Source organism: Lasioglossum baleicum, chromosome 7, assembly GCF_051020765.1.
Source record: "Lasioglossum baleicum chromosome 7, iyLasBale1, whole genome shotgun sequence".
NCBI classification, from domain to species: Eukaryota; Metazoa; Arthropoda; class Insecta; order Hymenoptera; family Halictidae; genus Lasioglossum; species Lasioglossum baleicum.
The window spans coordinates 18,042,086-18,069,664 of NC_134935.1; the positions used below are offsets into that span (position 1 = coordinate 18,042,086).

Sequence of the window (27,579 nt, forward strand, 5' to 3'; positions counted from 1 at the left end):
GCATAAAGATCCGCAGTCTAGTCTGAATTCTAAGGGTTGCGGCAATAAAAATGTTGGAAAAGAAAGTTTCCCTCCAATAGCTAAGGACCATCGTGATCGGCACGTAACCGAAGCAATTCGTAGTGCGGAAACGGTGGAAATTGAATGCAACAGAACGCGATTTGTTCTTCTCCGGAGATTGTTTCTCGGTTACCAGTACCAGGCACGATGCGATAAGCTGGCCGCTTCTCGAAACGAACGTTCCCACTGTTATCCTGTAAACGGTTTCAGACTTCGCGAAGAACTTTTCATATTTCATCTCGCAGCTAACGGGTTTCCGACACGCACCAATCCAATTCCGCTTAGGACTGCTGCACCTGCATAACAAAGCACATTATGCAAAGCGACCCATTTAACCGTATCCTCGTATCGTCGACTTTGCATAACGAACCATTCGACCAGGGTTCACCGAACAATCTTCCGGAGAATTTCGACGTTCGTCGAATTACGGAATTTCTAGTCGTTTAGTCCTCTAATCGAAGGATTCGTACCGGGATCGAAACTGACGAATCGTTTCGCGTTATTGATCAATCGATCCGTAACCATAGCTTCTGTCCTCTTATCGCAATCAATCTGCCCTCACGTCCGACCGCCTATAATTAGAACGAAATAGAAATGTTCGAGCGGAATCGTTACTGCGCGTCAGATTGCGAACATTCCGCCGAGAATCTCTTCTGAGATCGTGCTACAAAGATAAACGAAAACGGAACGATTGCGCAAAAAAATTTTTCTTCGGCGCAAGAGGAAATATTTCAATGTAATGTGTTAATATGTTAAATGTAGGTTTAAGATGAAGTACTTTTTAAATTGTACAAGTCTTTGCTGTTCTTCTCTGCCCCAAAAGATGGGTGTAAAAAATTGTAGGTTTACCAATAAAAGAACTGATCCTGACCTTGTGAAGTTTGGAAAAAAAAGGGTCAGCAACAAATTTGAAACAATCATTTTAAAGCTCTCCTTGAACCAAGTTGGTTCAGCTAACAAAACCTCCGAACGAACCACTAACAGCAGGATAATCAAAGTTGATAACACTTCGTGGTTCACCCTGTATACACATAAGTAGTCTGCAGATCTTTATGGCTTATAAAAATGTTCAAAAAACGTTGGAGTATCAATTTCGACTAAACCTAGCACGACTTTGATTTATTTTGGATCTACAAACGCTATTACCAATGAGAATAGGATTTTATTTGGCCCCACTTGACACAAAACTTGAAAATTGCATAAACATCCGCAGTCTATACATTTACACAAAGTTATACTTTCGGTCCCGTCCGCGGACATTTAACTGTTCACTGCCGTAGTACGCTTACACGAGGTTTGAAATTTTTCAGAGATGAGCGAAGAACGGAGCGTCTCCTCGAAAGCAAAGCCTCGAGCCGATCGCGCAGTCGGCGCCGGCGTCGGTCCCGGCGTCGGCGTCGGCGTCGGCGTCGGCGTCGAGGGTAGAAGCGTCGCAGGGCTTCGCGCTGGCTCTACCCTCATGAAGAGCGTGTCTATCTTCTTGATGAGCGGCCGCAAAGCTTCCGTGGACTCGAGAAGGTTAACTTCCAGCGGGACGAAGCACGAGCAGCCCCGAAGAAGCCGACGCGCGAGAATGCCGGACGGAGGAAGCGGCGCGAGAAATTCCACCCACACCGTCAAGCTCATTGAATCGCTCCGAAGAAAAACAAGATTCTCTTGGCAAGTAAACTCGTTAACCCCCCTCGCCCTACGCGATTTATTTTACGGTTTCAATGATTAGAACTTATTTGTAGATCGTAATTTCCTAAAAATGGAGAAAGAGAGAGTGCGAATTCCATCAATCAAAGTTCAAACCTGTTTGCGAGGTACTTGATCCCACTCCTACTCATTAGCCGTAGAACACGATTGAACAAAACAAAATATTTTGTTCGTTTAACCTTGATTTTCAAGGCCAAGGTCAATTTTGCGGGGAGTTTTTTTATGGGAGTTTCCAACAAATCGTAGATGTGGAATCGTGCCATGGTGGCAGCGACATATGATTTCTTGACACCCTGTAGCATACATTTAATGATTCTTTTATGTGCGCCTAGCACCGGCAGTTAATGAGAAAACAGAACTTTCCGGCAGACACAATAACGACTGCTCTACTATCTTAGAATAGTTTCATTTGCCGTCCAAGTAATAATATCGATTTTTTTGTAATTGTCTTTATGACTTCGGTAAATCAGCGTCTCCGGCCATGACAGACGATGATTGATTTAACCTTTCAGCGCCCGTTGTTGTTCAGTGCCCTATATTACGATAGGTAATTTAGGTTGTCTCTTTTGTTATATATAATAAAAATACCGGAGAAAGTTAGACTGTCTTTTCATTATTCTTTTAGAAATGGAGCTGAACTTCAATTTTTCAAATGTAATATACTGGGTATTTTTTTATATAATATTAAAGTGTGTGTCAAGATGAATTCATTGGTATACGACACACAGATCTTCAAGTTCACAGAAGGTTACAAACGGAAGAAACATTTTGAATACTATTTTCTTTTAATCATAGTTAGAATATTGACGATTTCTCAAGAATTGGGAATTTAGTGTTCAAATACTTTTTGTATCCACATTCTATTGTAATTTCCAGCGCTACAAGGATACAGAAATAGATAAAATATGCTTAGACCGCGGATCTTTATGAAAGATAAAGATCGTTTATATTAATCCCAAGACATAGGAACCAAATGGGAATTTATTCATCTCTTTACTGGTTTGACTAAACTGTAAGAAATGTATTGCTACTCGTAGATTCTTGTAATCCTTTAATTTGATTCGCTATGAATCTGGTCGGTGTTGAATTGTCACAGGCAGGAATTGGACAATCTCTGCAAGCTCTACAAAAAGTTAACCAGTTCCGGACAGCAACAAGTTGGGCAATCTTTCGTTATCGGTAGAAGGCAACAATCCAACCAGGCTATAGAGGTAGCGACACTTCGAATCATAGGAATTTTAAGTCGCGTGCGTGATCCTGTCATTTTCAGTCCGCGAGGAAGCATGCAACTCGCATAACTTTCCCACAATCCTGTCCCGTTCACCGGAGTCGATCTTTTTGTCGCATGTTCTCCAACCGCTGCTGTAGATCGTTGCTCGCGCTGTTCACCCGTCAACTGTGAAAATGATCTCGTTGTCGTAACTAGGGTATCGACAGGACCGTGTTCCGGGATTTGCTGCACGACACGTTCAAAGTGATCACGGAAGACGCGCTGGTGGAGCGTATATTTTGCTGTTGGGATCGAGAGAATGAAGGGATCATTCGATTGGAGCCGTGGATCATGGATCTGGATTTATATCTTCGCGGGAGTCTACGAGAGAAGATCGAGTTCTGCTTCAAAGTCTACGACCTGAACAATGATGGCTTCATCACCAGGGACGAGATCTTCCAACTTTTTAAGTAAACATATTTGGCTGATAGAAAATGTGCGATTTTTAACAGAAACGCGCTCCAACATAATCTTTTTCACGCTAATAGCTATGTATATTTTATCTTGAAAACAAGTAATAACAAATAAATGGGTTTCCTAATAACCTGACCACGTGTGGTAACTTTTGCACTTAAAATTGAGTCAGGATAATGCCATAACCGAAGTATGTTCATAATAATCTTGAGATACTTTACAATATTTTTACTGATTTGCCGTAGGAAGTGTTTAATGAAGCAACCAGGTGAAGAAGATCCAGACGAGGCGGTTAAAGATCTATCAGAATTAGTATTGAAGAAACTGGACGTGGATCGTGATGGAAAAATCTCCTTTCAAGACTACAAACTGGCTGTCATGGAAGAACCATTGCTACTCGAGGCTTTCGGGCAATGCTTGGCTACGGATGAAAATTGTTCGCGTATTATTGACACGTTGCAGTAAAGAGACGATGCGAAAATTATACTGTACCAACAATTTCAATTTTAGATAAAAGTTTAGATAGTGCTTCTTATTTAAACATTAAGTATGGAATTCATTTAGTATTAATATCCTTTTCCTTTAAATGTCTCGAAACAAAAAGTACATATATGAATTTTATTTCGGTTTAAAGAACATTATTAACACACATTTTTTACGGAATCTGCTGATAATCTTCATCACGAAACAGACAGAAAGGATCAAGGAAGGATCGAGGGAAGCGGTTAAACCACGATCAAACATCGAATCCGCTCGACAAACTTGTAATCATGGCACCTGCCGTTTATTAAAAACAAATTCGATAGTAACCGTAATTACAAACAATAATAATATTAATAATAATATAATATAATATAATATTAATAATAATATAATATAATAATAATATAATAATAATAATAATAATAGTACAATTACAAAATACGTTCGATCTGGCTTTCTTACAGCGTGCTTCGCTGAATCAGTCTTAACCCTCGGATTACCAAGCATCGAAATCTTTTCGTTCTCCATTCTCCCCGGAAGCGAGATATCTCTTCCTACAATGCTTTCTCTTCGTAAGCTCCATGGGTCTCGTTGTCTCGAAGAAAACGATCGATCGAACCGCCGATCCTCGACCGATAACCCGAAGGCTAATTTTAAACTATGAAACGTTTCTAGAGGTATGTTACAAGTGATGCACAGGGGTTTCTTCTCTCTCTCTCTCTCTCTCTCTCTCTCTCTCTCTCTCTCTCTCTCTCTCTCTCTCTCTCTCTCTCTCTCTCTCTCTCTCTCTCTCTCTCGCTCGCTCGCGCGTAATCGAAACAATTGACTTCTTTCTCTTTTGTCTCTGTGTTCTTTCTTTTTTTTCTCTTCAACAGTGTCGCACGCAATAAAATACGTATCTGCTTCGCATCGTATGGTACATAACTATACTTCCGGTTCCGGGGACCCGTGCCGCAACCTCAAGGTTCCTTCGTCTACACTCGTCTATCTGTGTTTATGCGCGTATGTGTATGTTTATGTATGTATATTGTACTACGTAGTTCTGTTCGCGTGTGTTTGTACACATATATATATGTGTGTGTGTGTATATATATATATATATATATAGATGTATATTTCTTCATTTTTATTCATTTGTTCGTTTTATATGTATATATCTGTAATAATTAATATACACGAACGAGCGCTGCTCGCGATCGCAGAGTGGACGCCGCGCCGCCGTCGTGTCGGTTTGCATGCGTCGTTTCTCTTTTGTACAATTATCATTGGGACAGAGGGGGGGGGGGTGAAACGTCGTTTCCGGTTGTACTAAGTTCGCTTAGTTGTCTCTCTTTGTACATACCCATCCGTAACCCGGCGGTACCGCTATTATTATATACATTACATCGTTTATATTGTTCCGGTGTGCACCTTACGCGTTTATAGTCGTGAACCACACCACCGACCGGCCGGCGCACTCTGCGAGCGCGATCATTCGTTAAACGCGCTCCACGGAAACGAGCGGGATTTTTTTATATGCGCGAATTAAAAAATAAACGATCCACGGTCTCGTTTCGTCAGAGTGCTGAGATCTGCTGAGGGTATCGAACAACGATATTTCCTCCACTGTGACGCGAAACTAGCAGTCGGGTAAAACACTATTCCGCCCACTTTGCCCTTCCACGGTTTCAGTGATTAGAACTTTTTTGTAGTTCGTATACTTTAATAGAAAAGGAGGAAATTTATATCTATTGTATGCTTACGTATTCTCCAATAGCTGTGCATTAACAGCACCAAAGTAAAGTTTCATTTCGGTTCAAAGGAAATTAGTAGCATACGTGTTTATTAGACTCTATTCACGGAACGAACCTCCCCGAGGCTACTGCGTTTATAGAGGATTTACTCTAGTTTATAAAGTTTGGATACCCGACATTTTTAGACGTCAAACAGACGTCTTTGTGCTGTCTGGGACAATGTTTCATACCATGGGAGTGAAAATAAGTCCTTGAAATTGAATACGTTTCTTCTGCTATTAGCTCACACTGTTACTCTTTATTCGAGGTGGATCTCACAATAACGGAAGGGAAAAGAGTTCGCCGCGGAGCATTTCCGTTTGCATCCGACGAAATAGTGTCTTGCCCACTTCTAGAAACTAAACAACGAGGATGCGAGGAGGATTGACGCGATTTCTTCCAGTTTTTAGGCACTTAAACGTTGGGAGTAGTGTGGGGGAACCTTAAGGCGGGGGTCCGTCGTACGCCTATTTTCTATTTACAGTCTTGTCGGAGAGACGCGTGTTTTAATCATCCTGGAGGAATCGTGTGTCGACGAACAACGTCGCGTGATCCGCGTCAATCGATGATTACTCGCCTGAACTTGACATCGAAATATTTCCACGACTATGAGGGGGCAGTCTCTTGTAAGGGTTCCAAAATTCCACGAATTTGATCAATTTCTTCAATTTTTTCTCGTTATCCTTTTCTTTCGTGATTGATTCAGCTACTCTTTCGTCATACAGAACAATTTTTTATAACGCTCTAATTACTTGATACTTGGTTCTGTATCATGTGCAATAAATGCATGTTCAGAAATCACGAGACTTCCCCCTTAACACGTTGACTGTAGCATACATCAAAATTGCGCCGAATTATAATCGAATTACTCCATTTACAATTGCAAAGCAATTCAATCACATCGTATTCGACCATACTATAATTCGTAATTCAGATCTGTCATTTAATTGAATTACAATGCAATGTGGAGATAAACTTTCAATATATTTCAACTACATTGTAATTCAATCACGCTCATGATTATAGTAATCGGCAATTAAGTTAATTGAAGAGTTTCAGTTGTATAATTCGATTACAATCGAGTTATTACTATGAAATTCTACTACGTACGCGAGTGATGCGATTCTTCTTTGAGATTCAACCCTCGGCTGAACGGACGATGGATTTCTGGCAGTCCATGAACCTTTCTAAATGAATGCCGACGTTACATTTATAATGAAACCGCACATCTTTATACAATTATACAATGTGCAAATGTTTGAAGAGCAGAAAAACGCGCACGTTACAAAACATTGATAGATACAAGACTTTCGATCAATTTTTAGCACGAGTTATCTTTCACTTAGCGAATAAAATTTTCTTGTGAATGCATCACTCACAAAACTCGTAAGCCATTGATAACAATGCGGATCGAAACATTCGAGTCTTACGATATTCAATGATGAATGTTTCAGTCTATGAATCCAATGCCAAATATGATTTTCCAACTTGATTTACCTTGTTCTTCACAGGGTAAAGTATGTATGTTGTTAAACAAAATAAATCCAACTATTTCGTATCTCTAATTGACGTCATCGTTTTGACGAATGCTTAATAAATAACGTGATATTGTACCATACACACGCATTTGGAAAGATCCAGCGGGACGCTTGAAAGTGCAATTCCTATAATAAATCTGAACTTCTCGGTCGAATAAATAAATTAGCATCGGCCAGTCAACGTGTTAACTTGTCGCCCGTTTTCTCTCTGGCCCCCGGATCCCTTTCCCGTAATGCAACGCGCGATCCACAATTCCGTTTTACAGCCTCCGCTGATCTCTCGTGTGGTGTCTCGATTGTTTCGTTTCGATGTCCGAAAGGAAATCATCATCGCCGAGCAACGACACGCACCGACGTTGTTCGCCTCGACGGAAAAGTAACTGCCTACGCGATAACTAGCTAAAAATAAGCACAACAGCAAAACAGACATACCGACAACTCAACGACATTTACAAACGTTAAAGTTCTGCGCGCGGCACGGCTGGCGATTATACCCAGGCCGGACGGCACGCAGAATTCATCCGTATCACACTTGCACGCATACACGCGGCCAATACGGCACAGTGCACTATATCAAAATACACTTACGTTTGCTACGGAGTAATCGATTCCTTTTATATACATATATATGTATATGTTCGTGTTATACGCACGCATGTACGCGTTTTCACATGTGTGTGTATGTGGGAGGGGGGCAGAGTGCGCGTTTGCGAGTGTGAGTACTAGACATGTCACGTAGAAAAATTGAAGCGCGTAGTACAACAATAATATGCGACGACGAACAATTATTGTAATTTATAGCGATATTCGTTCAAGAAGAACTACAGTAAAGTCGCGATATTTTCCCAACGGCTGTGTTCTGCACGGCGACATATCGTGCAGAGACATTGTTTTTTTATGACTGCGTGTACAAAGTGCAGACGAAGCCGGACGTAGAAAAGGACAGCATGTAAATCACACCAGCGTGAAAAAATCTACGGGAAATGATGTGTCGCATGTTAAAAAAAAATTTTTTCCGCGCGTGGTATTGGACAAAACCAGAATTTCCTTGAAATTGTGCAAGTTTAACGAATTCTTTCAAGGTTAAAAAACGTTCGTACCACAATCTCCATAATTATCCCATATTCTGCAAAGTTTCAGCTTTCATTTGAAAAAAATTTCATCGCTCTATCTCATTTCTATCGAAGTTCTTTGATTTTGACACAGATTTCGTCGGTTTGGCCCGTAGTGCGCCGAACCGGCAGTGAAGTGGTTAGGCACTGGATAAATTCTGGATAGATGGCCGCAGAAAAATATCGCAACTTTACTGTAATAGTCGATGCCAGAGTCGCCAGGTTACGATTTGTGTTCCCGCTCTATCTTCCCCTTCTACGACGCTGTTCCCAACGCTTCCGCCACGGAACTGGTAATGGCAAAGAGGGGGTAACCTCTTCCCCTTAATTTGATGTGGCGACTCCGGTCGATGCCAGTGTGTACAACGGCGAAGCCATGCCAGTGGCAATTAATTAATCAATCAAACCAATAGTTCATAATAATCGTTAGCACGACAGTACGCGTCTATGAAAAAATAACATGGCATTTGTATTCGTTCCTCATCTGACTCGTTTCACATCCCCCGCTCGCCGCTAATTCTATTTATCAATTTAATCGTTTCTTACTCCTGATCCACACATAATCGCACATGTGTTATGCGCATAACCGTAACACCGGAGCAACTCTAACACTTTGCAATCGTTCGAAATGCAATCGATCGGTTTTTCGATCTCGTCGAACACAAACGAGACCACGCGTTTTTCTTCGCGCAGCAATTCCTACGACTTTTTAAGCTAATTGAAAGTGTCAATACCGCCGAATGAGATTCATTAAATCGTTTCTTGACCAAGTCTTTCGACTGAACTACGTGTCTACGCAAATTCGCTTCGATAATGATAAATACACGATAACAATAGAGTAAGATTTTATTCGCGAGGATCTTGCAAAATGGTAAAATTGCTGCGACATCGAATCAATAAAACATTTAGTGTGTGTGTGTGTATATGTATATATATATATATATATATATATATATATATATATATGTATATGTATATATACATATATATGTATAATATATATTTCATTGTATATAATATACTTTATATTTCAGCGCGCGAATTACACGCATGCGCGGCGCTCGTTAAAGACTAGCAATTATCGTTCTCTTAAAAAAAAAAAAAACAGAAACTACGTTGTAGTTAGGTAAGACCATGTTCGGGCCACCGAGGCAGCTGATTATCCTACCGGTATAGTTATATCGATAAATCCTTCTCTTTACTAAAATATAATTATTACAACGTCCTTTGTTGCGTCAACGGTCGATCGGATTTGTGAAACGAATGCTCGTGATGGCAGTGACGACGACGACAACGACTACGACAACGACTTAACAACGAATGGATACACAGTGAATATATTAAATGCTAAAAAAGAATGTAAATGTCGAGTATTAAACCTGAACACGTGGCTTGTCCGTTTAGAGCGTTAAAAGTGATGTTAGATTGTCGAAAATATTGTAAAATCTCGTTCAAAATAGAATCGCACGAGTATCAAATGCAAGTATAGTCTCGTTCTTTGAGAATCTTAAGACTGGTCGAACGTAATACAGTAAAGCCTTGATCTAAGAAAACGGAAACCGTAGGATCTACGAAAAACGAATATCCTCCCTCCACTGCAGTGTAAAGTGTAAACATGCCGCGTAATCCGGTACGAGGTCGGATATATATATCGGTGTGAACTACTCGTCCAATTACAAAACTTCTTTATTTTTTATTATTTTTTTACGGGACTTCCAACAACTCGTTTGCGGAATTTTTCTGATTAAAATGACACTAAACAGGCCTGGCTTAATTGACGGTATGCAGTAATCCACAGGATCCAAGAAACAGCACGGACCCGGGGCTTTTTCTTCGACGAAGGCTGTACTGTATAGAAGATCTTTCTCAGATCTCAGTCTACGATCAGATAATTAGTAAACTGCGAACATTCGTCCGCTTGTAAGTCATACATAGTTTCAGAGAGATCAATCAAATGCAAAATTCTGTAAAAATTAGTATAGTTTCGCTTTACCTCAGTTTACTGCTGCTATGGGAAGTAATCGTTTGATTTAATTGAGAAAATTACTTCAACTGGGCTGTAAAAATTGTCAATTTCCAAAACCATGAATTTGTCAACTGTGGACGTTTATGTATCCGTAGCAAGTTCGACTTAATCGAGTCTAGCCAAGCGAACATTTTGACAAACTGAAATACAGGCTTCGTATTATTCTTTACTTAGTGGATATTCGTTAAAATAGTAAGTTTCTGTATAATTCCTGACTTTCGTAATCGCTTAAAAACACGTTTCGGTAACGTAGCAAGAACGAACGGGGCAGTAATTCAGTCGGCTGGTCGTTTCTTTCGTTTTTGAAGTACGCTATAGTCTTTTTGTCGATTGATTGGCAGTATGTGATGTAGGCAGTGTTCCGTGTAATCGTGTCGTCATCGTGACGTTTAACCTTCCTAACGAGGGACAAGAAACAAATGATTCGTGGCTGATACAGTTCTTCCCCCGTAGTGTCGCATACTTGACCATCTTTCATATCCTCTCTATTTCTGACATATTGTACTACGCCAATTTCGAGACAGCAGCGAATAATTATAGAGAAAATAAAAATAGCTTCCACTGCTCCCAAGCGACTCGATGTGTACTTAAAATTGCGCGACCTTACGGAGGAGAACGGTATAATTCAATTATACCTCGAGCTACCGCGTGAGAGCGTTCGAAAGTTGTGGCTCGTACTATGAAGAAGATTTAACAAACAACTTTTGTACTCGGTTAGAAAAGCTTTTCTTTTTCCGCATGAGCTAATCGGAGTATGTCTGCGAAGTTTCAATGCGAAATTTGACGTATTATATCAGAGGTACATTGAAATATGTTCGAGAGGCCGTGCTTGAAATCGTTCGAACATAACAAGGCTATTTTCAACTCCAATCCATATAACAAAAATGTACTAAATGTGATGATCACAAATAAAATTCCAGAAGAAATTTCATTAGCTAGAACTTCGTTTTCTGTTCTAACGGACGTTCACTATGTTGGAGAAGAATCAACACTTTCGAACGCAACTCTGAACTCGAAGACGCCTTATCGCGGCTCGATTTAGAGCAGGGAGTTCCAACTTGTACCTCGCGAGTCATACGCGGCACCTTCCCCGTTTAGGTTCTTCCGGTAACTTCGTCCCTGTTCCCTCCCACGCCGCCACTCTGCCACCACTTCCGCCACCACTCACTAACTCTACGGGTGTACGTAGTAGTCAGAAGAGGTTCGAATGGTGGGGACATTGTCGGAGGGGAATAAGTTGGAACTCCCCGATCTATATAGAGGATCAGAACTGCAGGCTCAAATATAAAACCCACTTGGGAAAAACGGTCTTAGACACATTGTACTCGACAGTGAACAGCTGATACGATTCGGAAGAAGATGACGAGCTTGTGGGTTAAAAGTCCTGTTCGACCGACGTTGACGCAACACTCGGAATTAAAGATCAAGACTCTGTCGCTCCGCGCCACGATTATTTTGGCAATTATTGTACTCTCCTATATTTACAATTCTATCGTACACGTAATATATAAAGTCGTCGGCCATTCAACAACATGACGCCTAAATATCATCAAACCAGTGTCGATATATTCACACTACTACAAGAAGAAAAAGAAAAGATGCTGTGCTTTTGTCGTGAAGCGAATGCACTTCTATTAACACTTATGTGGGATCACAGTTGATATTCAATTCTGGAGAAAGTGTAGTTATTAATTCGCCCACAGTTTATACAAACAATTGATGTTAGATCAATGTGTATCTGGTTGGTCGATAATTCATTCGTATTTGAATCACATCTATGATTCGCCACTACATTTTCAATTGAATCATATCAGTGTACGTCCAACCGCTCGGTTTTTGATTGACTTTTCCCCTCGACAGGTCTGAGAAAGCACGTGCTGAGGACCTGACATATTTTAACGAGAAAAGACGGTGTGCTTTCGAGTCAAATTGCAACCAATTATGTAAATAATAGAAATATGTCAACACTGGTTTTATGCTTTTCAGGAGTCGTGCTATTAGATAAACAACGACCTATTCATGTGTCGAGCGTTGAAGCGAGTGGACACAGCACTTCCTCCATAGCGTCACGTTTGCCTCCCTGCCATCTTGAACAGCTATACAATTTTCCCGTACTGTCATCGCGATTTTATCCTCTGGCCAGGAAACGTCACTACTCAATAGAAAATAGCATCCACCGTTTGATAACATTACATTGTGGCCCTGAAACTATGCGACGGTAACGAGGAAAAACTGCATTTCCGTTCCCGCTAACTCGTGGCGCGTTTAGCAGTGTTCAGGTCCTCGAAGAAAAGAGAAACGAGAGACAACACGAGAACGAGCTCTTACGCGAAGTGTATGTACATATGTGCCAAGTGTCAATGTGACCAGTGGCATAAGTGTACGCTCTCATGTTGTATCCTCTATCTTTCTCCCTTCTGACCCTGAGCTAGCACCGTGGGACGCCAAACAACGAGGGCAAAGGCAAAATAATATTCGCTGCTTCCGAATGTCTCGCTGTACATTTTCGCATTGCGACGCTACGGAGAGAATGTACGTTTCGCTTGTCGCTTTGCTCGAGTCGTTTGTTTATCCGAAAAATAAGATAGGACTCGTTAACACTAGAACCAGCAGATGCATCGAAATGAGACCCATTTCAGAATTTTTATCTTGTAAGCACGGAAAGCAGATTTCGGAAATTGACTAACACGTTGAACGCTGCGTGACCGGTATTTGCGCTGTCGAACCACTCGAATGTGATCTTAATACGACGAGTATCCTCAAATATAGGCAGCAACGTAGAATAAGTAATGATCGAACAAGTGTACGAATACACCTAGCACGCCTTTTACAGAAAAGATTCATTCTCTTCGAGAAATCGAGACTTACGTGTAACTTGACCGCGTATTAAATCTATAAACGCAGATCCTACAATCGTGTTACTTGCAGCGTGTCTTGCGAATATGTAAATTAGCGTAAATTGAGCGATACTCCTGTAAAATGTTCCGAAACGCGCAGTCAACGTGTTAAACAAATCCCATTGATTCGTGTGCGCGTGACACTGAAAATTGTGTCGAATCCGAACAACCGTAGTCTTGTCGTTTTTGTAAAAAATTAAGAACGAGTCGCTTTGACTACTCTATTATACTTCTAGTGGTAAAAGTCCGTCCGTACCAGCTCCTTTCGCGATCAAAATAGATTAACAAACGAATAGTCGCTTAACAAACACACACTCACGCTTACGTACACATCGAGGGAGAGAAAGAGAGAGAGAAAGAGAAAGAGATAGAAAGAGAAAGGGAGAATGAAAGATATAAAGAAAGAAGGAAAGAGTTTTCTTCTCCGTGAGTCTCTTCCAGTTCGCAGATTTTGATGAAAATATACGCATGCGTCGTCATTTGCTCCGATTCTTTCGTAGGAAATAAATATCTCTGTGTTCGACGGACGCATGGGACGACGGCCAGTTTATCACTCTCTCTTTCTCTGTCTTTCTCTCGAACACGTACACATACTAACGCATACACTCAATCTCTCTAGCTTCCTCTCTCCTTCTTTCCCTCTGTCTGTGTTGCTCTTTGATATTTCATGGCCGTCGTATCGATGGAGAATCGAAAGGATCGGACATCGTGAAAAGAACCGAACGAAAGAAAAGAGCGCGAACGATACACGCGCGTTGGACATCACTATGGTTCCAATCTACGCTCCGAGAGGACAGTCTCGTTCCTCGAAACTCCACTTGTCTCTTCAAGCAGCCCCGAGCAGTCTCGGTTTCGCTTCGAGACAACAGTTAGACATATCCTATCGTCTCTTCGTAAACATTAGATTGTCATATATAAAATGCCCAATTTTGCAATGCCAATATTACGAAGCGTTTCCGTAAAAAAATACTTTCATGTCCGCAGATTTCGTCCAACGAGTTGAGCGAGTGAAGATAAACAAATGCAGGTTGATTCAGTGCGACATAGTTACACGTTTCTCGGATAGTTAACAAAAGAATGGTGTTTCGTTTATCCACTCTCGTCTCGTTGGACCGAGTATAGATATCCTATATACAATTTGAACTCCAGAAGTTTGTCGTTTAAGGTCCGATCTTCATTTTGTTTCTACAAATGTTCGGCCCTGGCTTTCGCGAGACTTTTATCACTGCGAATCGACGTTCTCGTAGACGAGTGGCGAGAACTCGAGTTTCCAGCATGACGGGATTAAAAGATTCGTTTAAAATGATTGTTAAAAATCGGACATTTCACATGCAACAACCTAACACACGCACGCACCCTTCCTCGACGCTGCACGGCACGCTCCCATTGTCCGACAAATTTGCTTCCGTGGGTTTCAACAACCGTTTCGATAAACACCAGGTTAGAGGAAAAACAGAGAAAACGTATTTCGGATAGAAAGAATCATGTCTCAACAGTTTCTGTTCACGTTCAGCCGTGTACGACGAGCCGTGAATGAACGAGAACAGACGGATTCCGAAGGGTGAATCAGTTCGACGTCACGTGTCCCGTGCACACACGACGCGTGATCGATTAAAATATAGATTATGTTCGCTTCGAATACAAAAATACAATTCTCGGTCGGAGACGGGTACAACGGGTATACGAGAGGCCGTATCCGCCTGTGCAATTCTTCTCGTTCGTATCGTCGACGATTCAACGGTACGAGTGTGCTGCACGCGCAAACATACACACGGAAACACATATTATAATCTACAGAGTAACACAGCGGCGCATCTCGGCCCTTCGACGAACACTTCGTCGAAGAGGCGACATCGTATTATACAGGTATTCTTCCTTTTTTCCGAGACACCGACCGATTACGTATCATTGAAACATGCACACCGCCGTCCACAAGCGTCGGAACACACTCTAATCGTTCGACAATTTCTGCATCTTCAGTAATTTCTTCAAACGATCTTGTAGATTGTACAAAATCAAATCTCGAATAAAAGTAACACGAAGTTAAATAGTTCCGCCGAAACAGAAACACAGCATCCCCCTAAAACAATGGTTACTAATACAATGATCTAAAATTCTTGCAGTATCCCCTTCATTGTCATGAAGGTAATTCAGCAGCCAATTACATATACATTTCTACCCAACACAACATTAAAAAGAGTAATATTAAAAAACGTCCGAATACTTTGTGAACGAGGGTGTGCTTCGCGAGATACGTTCTCCTCGGTGCAATAAAATGACATTCACCCGGTCCTGGTTAAAATTTCTTGCGAAATCAAACTATTTCGATCACGAGTCAACTTCTTTTAAAAGAAACGCAATTTCTATTCCTCGCCACGTTCGATCGGGGAACGACCCCTTATTCTCGATCGTTCGCGGATAAGTACGGAACAGCTCGAACAAAAATATATTTCGAAACTTTCCAAAAATATATATCCGTTCCTCGCTCCAATTGACTTCGACGGGATTGATAGTATCGCACTGTCGCCGTCTAGCTCGCGGTTGCTAAATAACTCGTAGGTATGGCATTTTATTCGGAGGTGAAGCGCGCGTTTGTTTGTCCTCTTGGCTTCCTATCCTTTCCTCGCTTTACCCTGCATCGAAATCGCTACACTCGCTGGGAAGGTACTCTTTATTCCTCTCGGTCGCGAGATCGATTCACGCGAAAATTTCGTCCGCTTGTTCGAGCGACTCGCGCGATCTTTCTCGTCCTTGAAATCCTTCCGCCGTTTCTTCGATTCTTATTTTAGAAACAATGCTTTCCCTCCTTCCGCGGTCTGTTCTCTGCTTTCCGTAGTTTAGTATCAGCGACAAACTAATTATTCTTTCGTTCTTTCTCATCCGTTTCCTCGTCAAATCATCTAAAAATATGACCTATATATATTTCTTCGTTTCCATTCAGGCATATATGTATACATATGTATATAATATAATGTATATACATATATAATATATATGAGCACACGCACACTCTCTTTCTCTCTCTCCCTTTCTTTCCATCCGACTTCATTCCTCACGTCTCTTCATTCTTGCGCTTATTTCGTTCGAGGCAAACCGTAAACCGCTTGCACACTTTTCCTCGCGGCTGTCTGTATCTTCGGGTAGAACACCGGACGGTAATAATTAAAAGAGAGCGTCCCAACGAAGGATCCTTCACACTCCCGTTTCGAAGATCGAAAGTAGGACGAGACGGACGCGAACGATTGCTCGTAGAAAAGTAGACAAGCGATCGCCAGATGCTAGAACACCGAGTTGAGACAAGGGATACGCGCCGGTTCCCGAAATTATAAGAGCCGTTAGATTCGAAGCGACTCGGAAGAAACGTAAGCAGCAATTTTGCGCGAAGAACACTGACGGTGTCCGAGAATTGACTTGAAAACACAGTGTCGGCCCTCCGTGAGTACGGAAAACAAAAAAACAAAGGAGACCGGCGCGTTCCGAACTACCGACGCAAACTCACGCAAATATACCTATCTGAGCTAGCAGTACACACACGCACGCACGCACACAGACAAAATACGCAATAACCTCTTCTCTGTCTTCATCAGCGAGGAAATTCAACGAATCCTAATCACTGGTCGAATGGAATGATCGACGGGTTCTTGCTTCGCGAGTACACAGACTGACGGACAGATGACACGCTTCTAGGTTCCGACTCGTGTGGTGCCATCGCTCCAACCTGCTTCATCCGTTTCTGGGCAGAGTGGTCACTGATCCAGTCGATCGTTTTCGCGATTCGATCGCTGTTCCAGCTTCACCAGCATCGAGTAACCCCTCCCTCTCCGTCTTCCTCCTCGTCCCGTGCTGATTCCACGTGAACCACGGCACAGCCTCTTTGGAAACTACGGGCATTTCCCAGCCCAGCCTAGGACTGACATCTCCGACGGTCGATCCGCGACGCGACCCGCCGTGTATTCCCGCCGGTATCGTCGACGGTTTATCGCCGGAATCGCGGAACACGATCGACGCGAGCACCTTTCTACTGTAGAATCGAGACGGCAGCTTTCTCGTATCGAGTTCTTTCCTCACCGCGGCGTCGAGAAACTCGTCCGAGCCGCGCTCGGAAAATCGAAGCTCACAGACACTCTCGGCGAGTTACGAGAAATCGGCCACCAGCTACTCTAGCCCCGCCGATTGCCGATTCGTCGACTCTGCGTCATCGAATCTCTCGTCGGGTTAGGAACACTTGGTGTAATCGCTTCGTTCCCCGGCTCACGACGCTGAATTCAGGCCAGGTTCCTGGGATTACCGGTCAACCTTCGACCGACACCCTTCACAAATAGTCGTTGTCAACGGCCTGCGCGTCCTGCGACTTCAGGGTCGCCATCTCCTCCACGGTACCGTCCTCCGTCTCTTGCTCCTCCACGAAATTGATGCTCCCGGCCTTGTACCAGACCACTATGTCCACCACAAACGCCAGGACCAGGATTCCGCCCGTCGTACCTGTTGGAGAACAGAACGGTTGTACGAGGGTCAGTCAAATATTCAAGGCTTGAACCAAACCGATAACTTTTAAGTTATTTCTTTCCTTTTTCAGGAAAGAACTGAACTGTTCCTAATTCGGGCCAGATACATGAGGAAAGACAGGGTTCAAGAGTCCTGGGTGATGGATGTTTTTTAGTGGACAGTGGGGGATCCGAAGAACTGGTCGCCCGAGTCCCACACTATCCCCTTCTGGGGACTTAACATAAAAAAGAGGCTGCAGTCGCCCTCAAAAGTCCTATTTTTACATTTAAGAGACGTAATTTGCATTATTGGGCAGCATGTAGCTGTCGCAGCATTATGAAAATAGCTACATGCGCAGCTGTATGCTTCCGATTAAGGCAGTTATGCCTCGTAAACGTAAAAATAGGACTTTTGAGGGCGTTCGCGGCAGATATTGATCTTTTATCTAGCGCGTTTGACTACTGAAAAACACCATCTTTGCAATCCTGGGAATGAAACTCGTACCCCCTTAACATCCTTAATTCTACCACTAAAGACTACAATTTTAACAGTTATTTTATATTTGGTTAATGGTTGGATTTTGCGGATCTATTTCGAGATCACGTACCATGATAGAACATTCTGAAGACGTTCGAGTCGTAGAGCCAACAAGCACCTCGCTGACCGCATGCGTACTCCCATACGAGACAGGCAGAGTCCACCACAGCACCATAAACGATAGGACACGGAACGTTACCTAGAAATCAAAGGACGAAAGGATAAATGTCACTCCTTTGATAGTGTTGCAGAGTCCGAACTCTCTAATATTCAAAGATTCTTATCTCTAAAGAGATAATTACCGAACAGGCCGATGGCGAATTGTATGAGGCCCAGAGCCATGGCTTTGTCGCGCGGATCCACGCACCGTAGTATCAGCAGCATGGAGCCCACCTCGCTGGTCGAGTGTATGAAGACGAACACGGAGAATAGGACCATATAAACCCAAAAATTGCTGCACTCGAGATCACAGTAACCGATCTTCGCTGTGCTTTCCGTTAACGTGAAGTTCGAACTTACACACTGGCAATTATTAAACTGTAAAGTAAGGAAAATCGACGTTACATATTATCGTTTTGAGACAAATCCACAATAAACTACTCGATAAGGAACATTCAAAAAGTCAAGACTTCTGTGGTTATTTAAATTTATACAAGCACGATATTCTAAAAAGTTGAACAATACAAATTTTGATGTCGTTTTAACGGAAATTTAACCCTTTGCACTCGCAGCTATTTTAACACGAAAATTAAACACATTTCTTCCCACCTAGAATAATTCGATTCTATATCGTTTTTTTCATTTTATATGAAATTGATATAACATCTCATACAATACGTAAATGGGGCAAACTTTACTTTACCGGACTCAAAATTTGTGCCTTTTTCCTATAAACTATCATGTATTTGGTATGTAATCCAGTAGATTTGTACTGTAATTGATTAGATATAAACATATTTAATAATCTCAACAATATTTTGAATAATGATAGCAATTTTTAGTGATGATTCTCTCTGAGTGCTAAATGTTAAAGTGGGTTCGTTGATAGTCCTAGAATGTCGCCTAGGGTTATCCAAAAAAGGGTGTATAACAGAAAATATGTAGAAGGTAATTAGCATTTGTTCGCACGGGGTCAATGAGCGATGTGATTTTCGGCTATACTCACCCCAGTCACCTTGCCGTCAACGACAGTATAGTTGGAGCAACCGGCATGACACGCAGAGAAGTATGTTTTGCCGTCGATACCGCAGATTGGACTGAATTTGTTTCGATCACAGTCGCAGGTAGCCTCGCAAGTAGGCTCGAACTGGGACAATCTGCGGAAAACAATGCACACCTGTAAAACATACTAAACAGAAACAAATACTATCAGTTCACTGCAACTGATTCCGATTATTACATTACAACTGATTATTACTATTACAGCAGAACACTTCTCAAATCCTGACAATTTAACAGAACACTTTGATTATTTTTTGGGGTAAATAGATATCAATAATAATAATCAAATGGGACTGAAAAAATTTGTATAAATTAAAAAATAGTGTGGTAAAAACGTACACAGGGTTTCATAGGAACTAGTGACGCCTTTTCATTTATAACGAATGTCAAATACATCGATGTTTCTGACAAAATATTTCTCAAAAAACAGTTCTAGTTTATCACAAATAAAAATTTCATTTATAAGTAAATTGAGCTAAGAAAATTTGTATAAATTACCAAAACTATAATGAAAACCCAGACAGAGTTTGAAATGAATTATATATATTACGTCTTTCTCCATTAAAAAAAAAACAGTGCCAAAGAAATCTTTCAACCGAAGAGAAAAGTTCCTCTCTGAAGGTAAACGATACTTGTGGCTTGTGTAATTTATAGGTTCTATAAACCTGGTGTTAATTTACAATTACGAAGATACGAAAGGGAAAAGCGCGAGTGAGATGGTAATCTCGAGAAATGGTGAAGAAGGGACGAGCGAGAAGCGAAAGGTATAGATACAGCATACACTGTGGTTCTTACCCATTGGAATGCGAGACGAGACCGGCGAAATCGTCCATCGGGCAGCCGATGAACATCAGCACACCCATGCCGATCGCGTAAACCACCGCTGTGAAGGCGATCCAGGCTGCGACAAACCTGGCGTTAGGCTTTGCCCTCAGGATAAACACTCCGCTGATTATAATGCCCAGACCCATTACTAAAATACCACCGACACCTGCAAAAACACAGCGTATGTTCAAATCGAGTGGTCCTTTCCATTTTGACTCGCGATTAATAAATGTTAAATGCTTTCGGTGCAACGGTTCGATCGTTTACTACTAATTATGAAGCAGTTTTGCTAATTATCAAACAAAATCAACGTTTTGATCCTAGTTTGGATCCTTCTCAAGATTTATTTAGATTGATATACGAACTTATATCACAGGTATGGAATCAACATGTGTTATAAAGTTGGAAAGAGTTTAAAATAATTTGTTCACTTATCAAACGCAATTATATGAAAATTTTTCTTGAAAATGGTCTAAATAGTTGACCGGAACGTTGAAAATTTTGCGGCAATTTGCAAAATTGCTTAAGTAGCAGCATCAGATCGAACCAGTGTGCTGAAAACATTAATATACGTTGTTAATATAAGCGCGTGGTAAAAAGCTATCGTCCTTTTAAAAGTGTCCGAATATTACCGTGGTTCACTGTATATATATATATATTTGGTTTATCGAATACTATCGGTCAGGCGTTGGAAACTGTAAATATTTGATCGCAACAGGGAGCCTTGAAACGAGTTGCATCTTTTGTTCACACAGTTTCACCTGTCTGGCCCCCTCGTACGAAATTTGCCATTATTTGGAGTGAGAGAGAGGGGGAGAAAGTACCGCGAACATAAGATGGCTCCACGACGAACAACGTTAACAATGGGGAAACGGAACAAGAGGGGCCCCGAGCATGACGATGCTCCCTCGCGTGTCTATTCGCGAAAATTACCTGAGATCATGTTCGCATGATGAGCCGGCAAGCGAAATTGGCTCTCGAGGTACTTTGGCAGGAAGGTGTAGAGGCCGGCGATCGGTAGGATGTGCAGCACGCTGCTGGCCGTTCGGAACATAAGAATGTCGTTCTTCAACAGCCTCTTCACCGCTTTAGGGAAGTCTGCAACAGGTAAAGAGAGAAGCCGAGGTGTAGCCAGTCGGTTGGGTACGTCGTGCAACATCGTGCAACGTCGCGCGTGCATCTTGCAGGTCGCGATTTACATCGCCTCCTATTTATTCTATGTTAAAACCCACCGCACAGTCGTCGGCCAGAATCGCTAAAAGCTCGACAAAATTTGTGTCTCTGTTGATTATACAACACATTATTTATTACAACCCGGACGGTTTTACTATGTGACTTTGGTATCAGCCCAACAGGAACGTGTTGGCGATATCTCGGCAAGAAATATTTGGAAAAAATGTATTGGGTTGGCAAGAAAGCAATTTTGGTAGTTTAAGGTGAAATAAAAAATCGAATTTCTTTATTCAAGCGATGAACTTTAATCAATAAAATATTTTAGATCATCGAACAGAAGGGAAAATATTCATTAAAGTTCATTGCTGAATAAAAAAATTAGAAAGTTCCAATTTTGAAAAAAAATATAAATCACTGGAAAATATTCTTTATTGAGTAACTTATTGTGGAAATTGTAAGTTTAACTTTAATAATATTGTAACACATTTTTTATATTTTTTCAAGTTGTCACTAGACAATAAGATTATTTTTTAATTAAACGAACCACTATTACGTAAGTAAGATTGATTTATTTATGTTTGGGTTAACAAAAACAATGTTCTTTAACAGAAAATGGAAACGGTATAATAACTACAATTTTATATGTGTGTATTGTACATACATACATAAATAAAAGTCACTAATTATAAGTGTCATTTGATCCACAAGGGTACAAAAATCAATGAATAAATTCTTCTTCCTTTTTATTAAAGAAATAGTAGAATCACAGAATCTAAGGAACAGCACAAACCCAAGGGATTTTCTTAGATCAAGGCTTCACTGTATAAGTCTCCCCTGCATGTCAAATATGATCTGACATTGGATTTATAAAACTGGAAGCAAATGGATTTCGTAAAAGAGAGAATTTTCACCCCGAACAAGGTAAACGAAAAGAAAATTGTATTCATCCATTAGTAATAATAATAGTGCGCTTCAATGCGGCTCTCACGGAATAGTATTTGCAGAAATCATGCGAATGAAGGGATGAGTGATGAATATTCGCGAGGAGAGACCAGTTTAACCTCATTCATCGTCGACTCTAGGGCAAAAAGAAGAACCAACAAACGTCTGGCAGGACTTTTAACGCTTTACCGACGAAGATCGATACTCGTTCTCCTTACGCCAGGCGAGTGTCGTCCTTCCAACTGCTCTCGTTCTTCCAATTCGTTGTCTCGTTTTTCGAGCTGCGCGTCGCGTCGCATCGGAGCTGTTGACACACGCGTCTTTGCTGCCTCTCTTTCAAAATCGAACGAAATGAAACCCGATCGCGTCGACTAATTAGCTCGTCGTTAGTAATCAAGTTCATAAATATTGTCGAACGTCCGAGTTCCCGGATCGGATCGGGTCGGGTTCGAGGGATGAAAAAAGAAAGAAAGAGCGTGCAACACGGGAAACCATTAAACTAAATTTATGAGTTCTTACTTTTGAGCTTGAGATCCGAACGAATCGTTTGATTTCTTGTCGGGAGAACTACGCCCTTAACCTTTTGACTAAGTGGCTCTTCAGACGTAACGTAAGACAAATAATAACGTAGTTATTATAAAATGAAAGAACCATTTGTTGAATTAAATAGAAAATAACAAATCTACAGATAACAAACACACCCTCAATTAAAAAATTTAACCATGGATGGTGGTTTTCACTCTTATTTATCAATTTTTTGAAACGTACTTTTGAGATACTTATTCTAGGTAAAATGTTATCTCTAAAAGAAATTAGCATGTATTCTTTGAACACAAGATAAATGATTTGAATGTTTCGAACAGAACTGTGTCATAGTTTCTGAAACCAAACACAAAGTTACCCCATTTCGGGGTTTTGAATCTGGCTTCTTCTTTGAAAGATTAGATTCGATCAAATGGAAAAATCTCAATTCTTGTGAGTTTTTCTTTATCTGTTGGTTTTTCGTAATTAATTTTTCTATATCGGAAAGATTTATAGAAAGCGTTCTATTTTGGGGTTTTGGATCGGACTTCTTCTTTCAAAGATTAAATTCGATCAAATAGAAAAACCTCAATTCTTGTGATTTTTATTCGTCTGTAAGTTTTTCGTAATTAATTTTTCTATATCGGAAAGATTCTGCGTTCGAAAGATTCTAATAATTTTTCCAATAACAAACTTGTTCCCTTTAATCTCGTCAACACGCGAAAAGAGTTTCACAGCTTGTGTGTCTAACGCCATTCTAAAAGCGATTTCCACACCCGGGTGTTCTCCTTGCGAGTTCAGTGAATCAGTCAGTCAGTGTCAATCAGGGCGAACAGAAAGTAGGTTTCTGGTACACTAATAATCGACGTTTCCATACGCTTGGTCCATTTAACAAATTCTATCAAAGTTCAGTCAGATATTTTCCGATACAGTAGATCCCAAAAGTGTTCGAACACTGAATCTCCGATTCTTGAAAAATTTAGGTATTATACCAATGTCATATCCATAAAATTTCCAAAATCATAGGGAACGGAAATGTTCCAGGTCGGAAGAAATGTTTCATTTTCGAGTTAAAATAGCTCCGAGTGCAAAAGGTCAAGTTTCTTCAGTGAACAATTCAATTTTTGAATATTAAAAATGACGTACATATATGTTACGTAGGGGGCATGAGAATTTTCGAAAGGCTTAGATGAGAGGCATGACACAGAAGGTTGGGAAACACTGATTTAGAACGAAAACTTGCGAAGGTTTTCTTTGAGTGGAATAACGAGGAATTCGCATGCGTCCGGTACAATTGGACAGTAATTTGAGAACTATCGTGGCGAAAGAGAGAAGCGTAATCGCGAAAGGAAGAAGAACGAAGCGAGGCAGAGGGAAGTAATGTTGCGGGCTCGTGTTCACGGTGGATGCGTTCCTGCAAGATTTCCGTCCGAGGATCCCTCGGCTCGTTGGGAACCGGCATTAAGGATGCCTAGGACTGCTCTAGGCTTCCTGGAAGGCGAAGCTAGAGTCGTGGCAACCCCGCATAGAGACGTCCTGCAGACCATGAGTAGACAAACGTGACTAACATTGCGCTTCGTGTATTATCGCGACAACCCCGCACCGGCCACATACAGGGTGGCGTTCTGCGAAATGCCGGTGAACGCTAAAAACACGAACCACTAAAACCGATGTACTTTCTACTGCCTGATCAAAATAACACGAAAAATGCAATCACTCGGATTCTCCGTTGTTTGTTATACTTCTTTTTAACCGAATGGTTGAACTCGTACATTAACGATTCTACAGTAGAAGAGTGAACGGTTACATGAAAGCCTTGCTACACTGAATTCCTATTGCGCTTTTCCGAAGCGTTGGAGCTTGGAAATTGTGAGTGTACATTTAGCAACGCTGCAGGTTATATTATTCATCACGCGGATGAGGAATGTGGCTTTCGTACTGTGGTTGTAACAATTTTATCAACTATTCTGTTAGGTGTACACATTAATTCGCAACCCTCACAATTACATATTCACAGTTCAGTTTCAATTATCTTAACTTTATGTACGAACGATAAATTGGTATTCTCGTTCAGTTATTCTCGTTTCAGCTAACACATTTTCGAAATAAAAGAATGTTGTTGCAGTCTGCATCGATTCATCTCTAATTTCGCGCTACTCCCAGATTCAACAACTGCAAAAGGAAAATCAACATTACTGTCAAGAGAAAAAACAGTTTAAATAAGGTAGATAGTTACGTCAAATTTTGATTTTGTTTGTCTCCAAATGAACAACGAGTAACAAGGAGCCCCGAATTAATGTGTACATATAACAGTAGACGTTCGAACGAACACGTTCATTAATCTTTTTTCTCTTCATCCATGTACATCGTTATAGCTTACACTATGAATCAAAGATTATTTCAACATCTTTCGTTCCTATTCAAATTTCAGGTACGACCGTCTGAAGATTACAGGTTGATTCACATCAGAGGTATGCTCGCACCATGCTCGCGCATCGACGCCGACTCACGTTCTCAAGGAAAAAATGATTACATTGATTTAAATGGAAATGGTTGCATTGGAGGTCACCCTCAACGCACATTGCACTCGCGAGAGTATACGCAATCTCCTTGCAGAATCTCTTGCGTATCCTTAGCACGAGTGGAGCGACAATGTGAACAAATAGTGGAGCTACGGAGAGTTTCTCGTCTAGTAGCAGCGTAGACGAATTACTTCACGGACTTGTTAGTGAAACAATGACACATTACGTTGCGATATCGATAAAACTGTAATCCACAAAAAGTAAAAGTGTGATTTAAACGCGTGAAAATATGAATAGAGAACAGAAAAAGAAAGAATATGGACAGAATATGAAGTCCTGCAGTCGCAGGACGAGGGTGTCGCTAATGTGAATCAATCTTAACGATACCGCGCGATAATGCGACAAAGGACGTCGCTTTTCCTGGCAGGAATTTTCCTGGAGAGCATAAAGTTCCGCGTGATCGAATCGTGTCTCGTGAACTCTTCACGAAGATTCACGACAGGTCGCCCGATAGACAGTGTTCTCGAGACACTGTCAAGCGAACCAATTCGAAAAACAGCCTAGACGCAGTCTGCAATCGAGATGCTCGCGGTTCCTCGGAGGTTTGACGGAAAGCGAAATTTTTACGAGACGAGGCGAGGGGCGGGCATCCGGATTTCTGGTCTCACCGACGCGGCGCCGCGTGTGAGTACGTTCGTGCACTTATGGACGCTGGTGTGCGTGGTTGCGAGGATCGTGCGAATACACGGGGCCCCGTGTGTGCGTTAATAATGATGACTGACCGACTGGTGCACTAGGTGGGGCAAGTTCACGGTCATGCGTCGTGCATAGCACTCGGCGGGCACGCGCGCGTGCATTTCTCCGCTCGGCGCATATACGGCCGTGTTCTTCTGCACGCGGATCCGCTCCTCGTGGGGAGAGACTTATCTCAGCTGTCCCGTGTACCTCGACCGACATAACACGGCTCGCGCGACGTAACCGTACGCACAGAAATACAGTAGGGTAAAGTAGCGCAATAAAAGACCTCTCCTAATATGAGACCCCTGCTTATCTCCGATACAGTACTCTCGAATGTATTGTGGCGATGGTGTTTCACTCCGTAACCAGGCATTCGTTAGTTGTTTCATCCGCACATTCAAAGCAACGCGTTGATTCGCGGCAAATCTCTACATATGGATTAATTAATCCCAAAAATCGCATTATTGCAGACTCTGGCACTCTCTATAATCGTATTGTTTCTTTTTTTAATGGGTCTTTTCACACTTTTAAAAGACAATTACGTAGGATTACTGGATAATACCATACCTTTTGTACCATGAGTTTTTGTGCATGTCCGTTCTTTGTTACTTTACGTAAAGTTTTTTTATTCCCGTTTATAAATAAATAAATCAAGACTTACCTCTAAGACTAGGCTTTTTCGCATCCTGCCGTTTTGGCGGGGTTCTGCTCGTGGGCAACCTCGTCGGGAACGCGAACATTCCAATGCTGACCAGCATCAGCATGGCGGATATTAGCACCAGACCTGGAATCACAATACACCGGGCTTGAGTTTCAGTTCCTAGGAACACATGCCACCGAAAATTTGCGCGGCGAATTAGCGAGCCGCGATTCTTTCGAACCCCGTCTACGGCGGTTCGCAGGTTTACGCGTTCCACATGAAATTCGTCGAACTTTGTACGAAACGATCCCGAAACCTGTTCGAAAGATCGACGACCGCGCCGATGAATAATACGGTACGCGACGAAACGCGAAGGGAATTCAATTTACCGAGCCACCATGCTCCGACCCATCTGGGGTCTGTCGGCGTGATTTGCGGATTCGCCGACAAGTCCGCGTAGATCATCGTGCACAGGGAGCCTAGGATGAAGCCCAGAGCCGGACCGAGGATCCTCACTCCGATCGTGATTGCTGCAACAGAACGATTCGCCGTGATGTGTCGCGATTATGGCAGAGAACGATTCCCTACTGTAGTAGTGCACGGTTAAATTTACATGGGGAAGTAAAAAAAAGTAAAAAAAATAATGATTAGAAAAATCCGAGAATTTCCGTGAGACGACAATTACCGAAAATAAAATTTCTGAT

At 41.7% G+C, this 27,579-nt stretch overlaps 2 protein-coding genes and 1 long non-coding RNA gene across 6 annotated transcripts in view; 2 read left to right on the top strand and 1 right to left on the bottom strand.

Moving 5' to 3' along the window:
- Nucleotides 1-1,372: 1,372 nt before the first annotated feature.
- LOC143210813 (calaxin-like) lies at nt 1,373-4,731 on the top strand. Its single transcript, XM_076428005.1, has 4 exons — nt 1,373-1,723; nt 2,859-2,969; nt 3,185-3,438; nt 3,688-4,731. Exons 1-4 carry the CDS (start codon nt 1,373-1,375, stop codon nt 3,905-3,907), a joined length of 936 nt encoding a protein of 311 aa, XP_076284120.1. The 3' UTR covers nt 3,908-4,731.
- Nucleotides 4,653-27,579, bottom strand: part of Oatp74d (Organic anion transporting polypeptide 74D) — an 87,168-nt gene continuing 64,241 nt past the window's right edge. The window contains exons 5-13 of one of the 2 annotated variants that reach the window (XR_013009291.1): nt 27,265-27,405; nt 26,897-27,019; nt 21,272-21,436; nt 20,309-20,504; nt 19,458-19,608; nt 18,595-18,829; nt 18,363-18,491; nt 16,838-17,752; nt 4,653-16,170 (exon numbers count right to left, since the gene is read on the bottom strand). Coding sequence is in view for 1 of the 2 variants with exons in the window: in XM_076427560.1 (XP_076283675.1) it covers nt 17,583-17,752; nt 18,363-18,491; nt 18,595-18,829; nt 19,458-19,608; nt 20,309-20,504; nt 21,272-21,436; nt 26,897-27,019; nt 27,265-27,405 (1,310 nt within the window). In the remaining variant the exon portion in view is untranslated. Of the gene's footprint in view, nt 17,753-18,362; nt 18,492-18,594; nt 18,830-19,457; nt 19,609-20,308; nt 20,505-21,271; nt 21,437-26,896; nt 27,020-27,264; nt 27,406-27,579 lie in introns of both variants that reach the window. The other variant, XM_076427560.1, reaches the window with a different exon arrangement.
- LOC143210583 (uncharacterized) lies at nt 17,635-27,406 on the top strand. Of its 3 annotated transcripts, none has more exons than XR_013009294.1 (4): nt 17,635-17,781; nt 17,847-22,432; nt 22,516-24,844; nt 25,407-27,406. It is a non-coding gene; the product is annotated as an uncharacterized LOC143210583 (long non-coding RNA). The 3 variants fall into 3 exon arrangements; XR_013009295.1 differs by having other exon boundaries at nt 22,516-22,676; XR_013009293.1 differs by having other exon boundaries at nt 22,516-27,406.

Excerpts from the sequence above, each read along its gene's own strand:
- LOC143210813 (XM_076428005.1), top strand. The coding sequence starts at position 1,373 with ATGAGCGAAGAACGGAGCGTCTCCTCGAAAGCAAAGCCTCGAGCCGAT. Across the intron at positions 1,724-2,858 it reads AAACAAGATTCTCTTGGCAA|GAATTGGACAATCTCTGCAA; the intron begins GTAAACTCGTTA and ends TGTCACAGGCAG. Across the intron at positions 2,970-3,184 it reads AATCCAACCAGGCTATAGAG|GGTATCGACAGGACCGTGTT; the intron begins GTAGCGACACTT and ends TGTCGTAACTAG.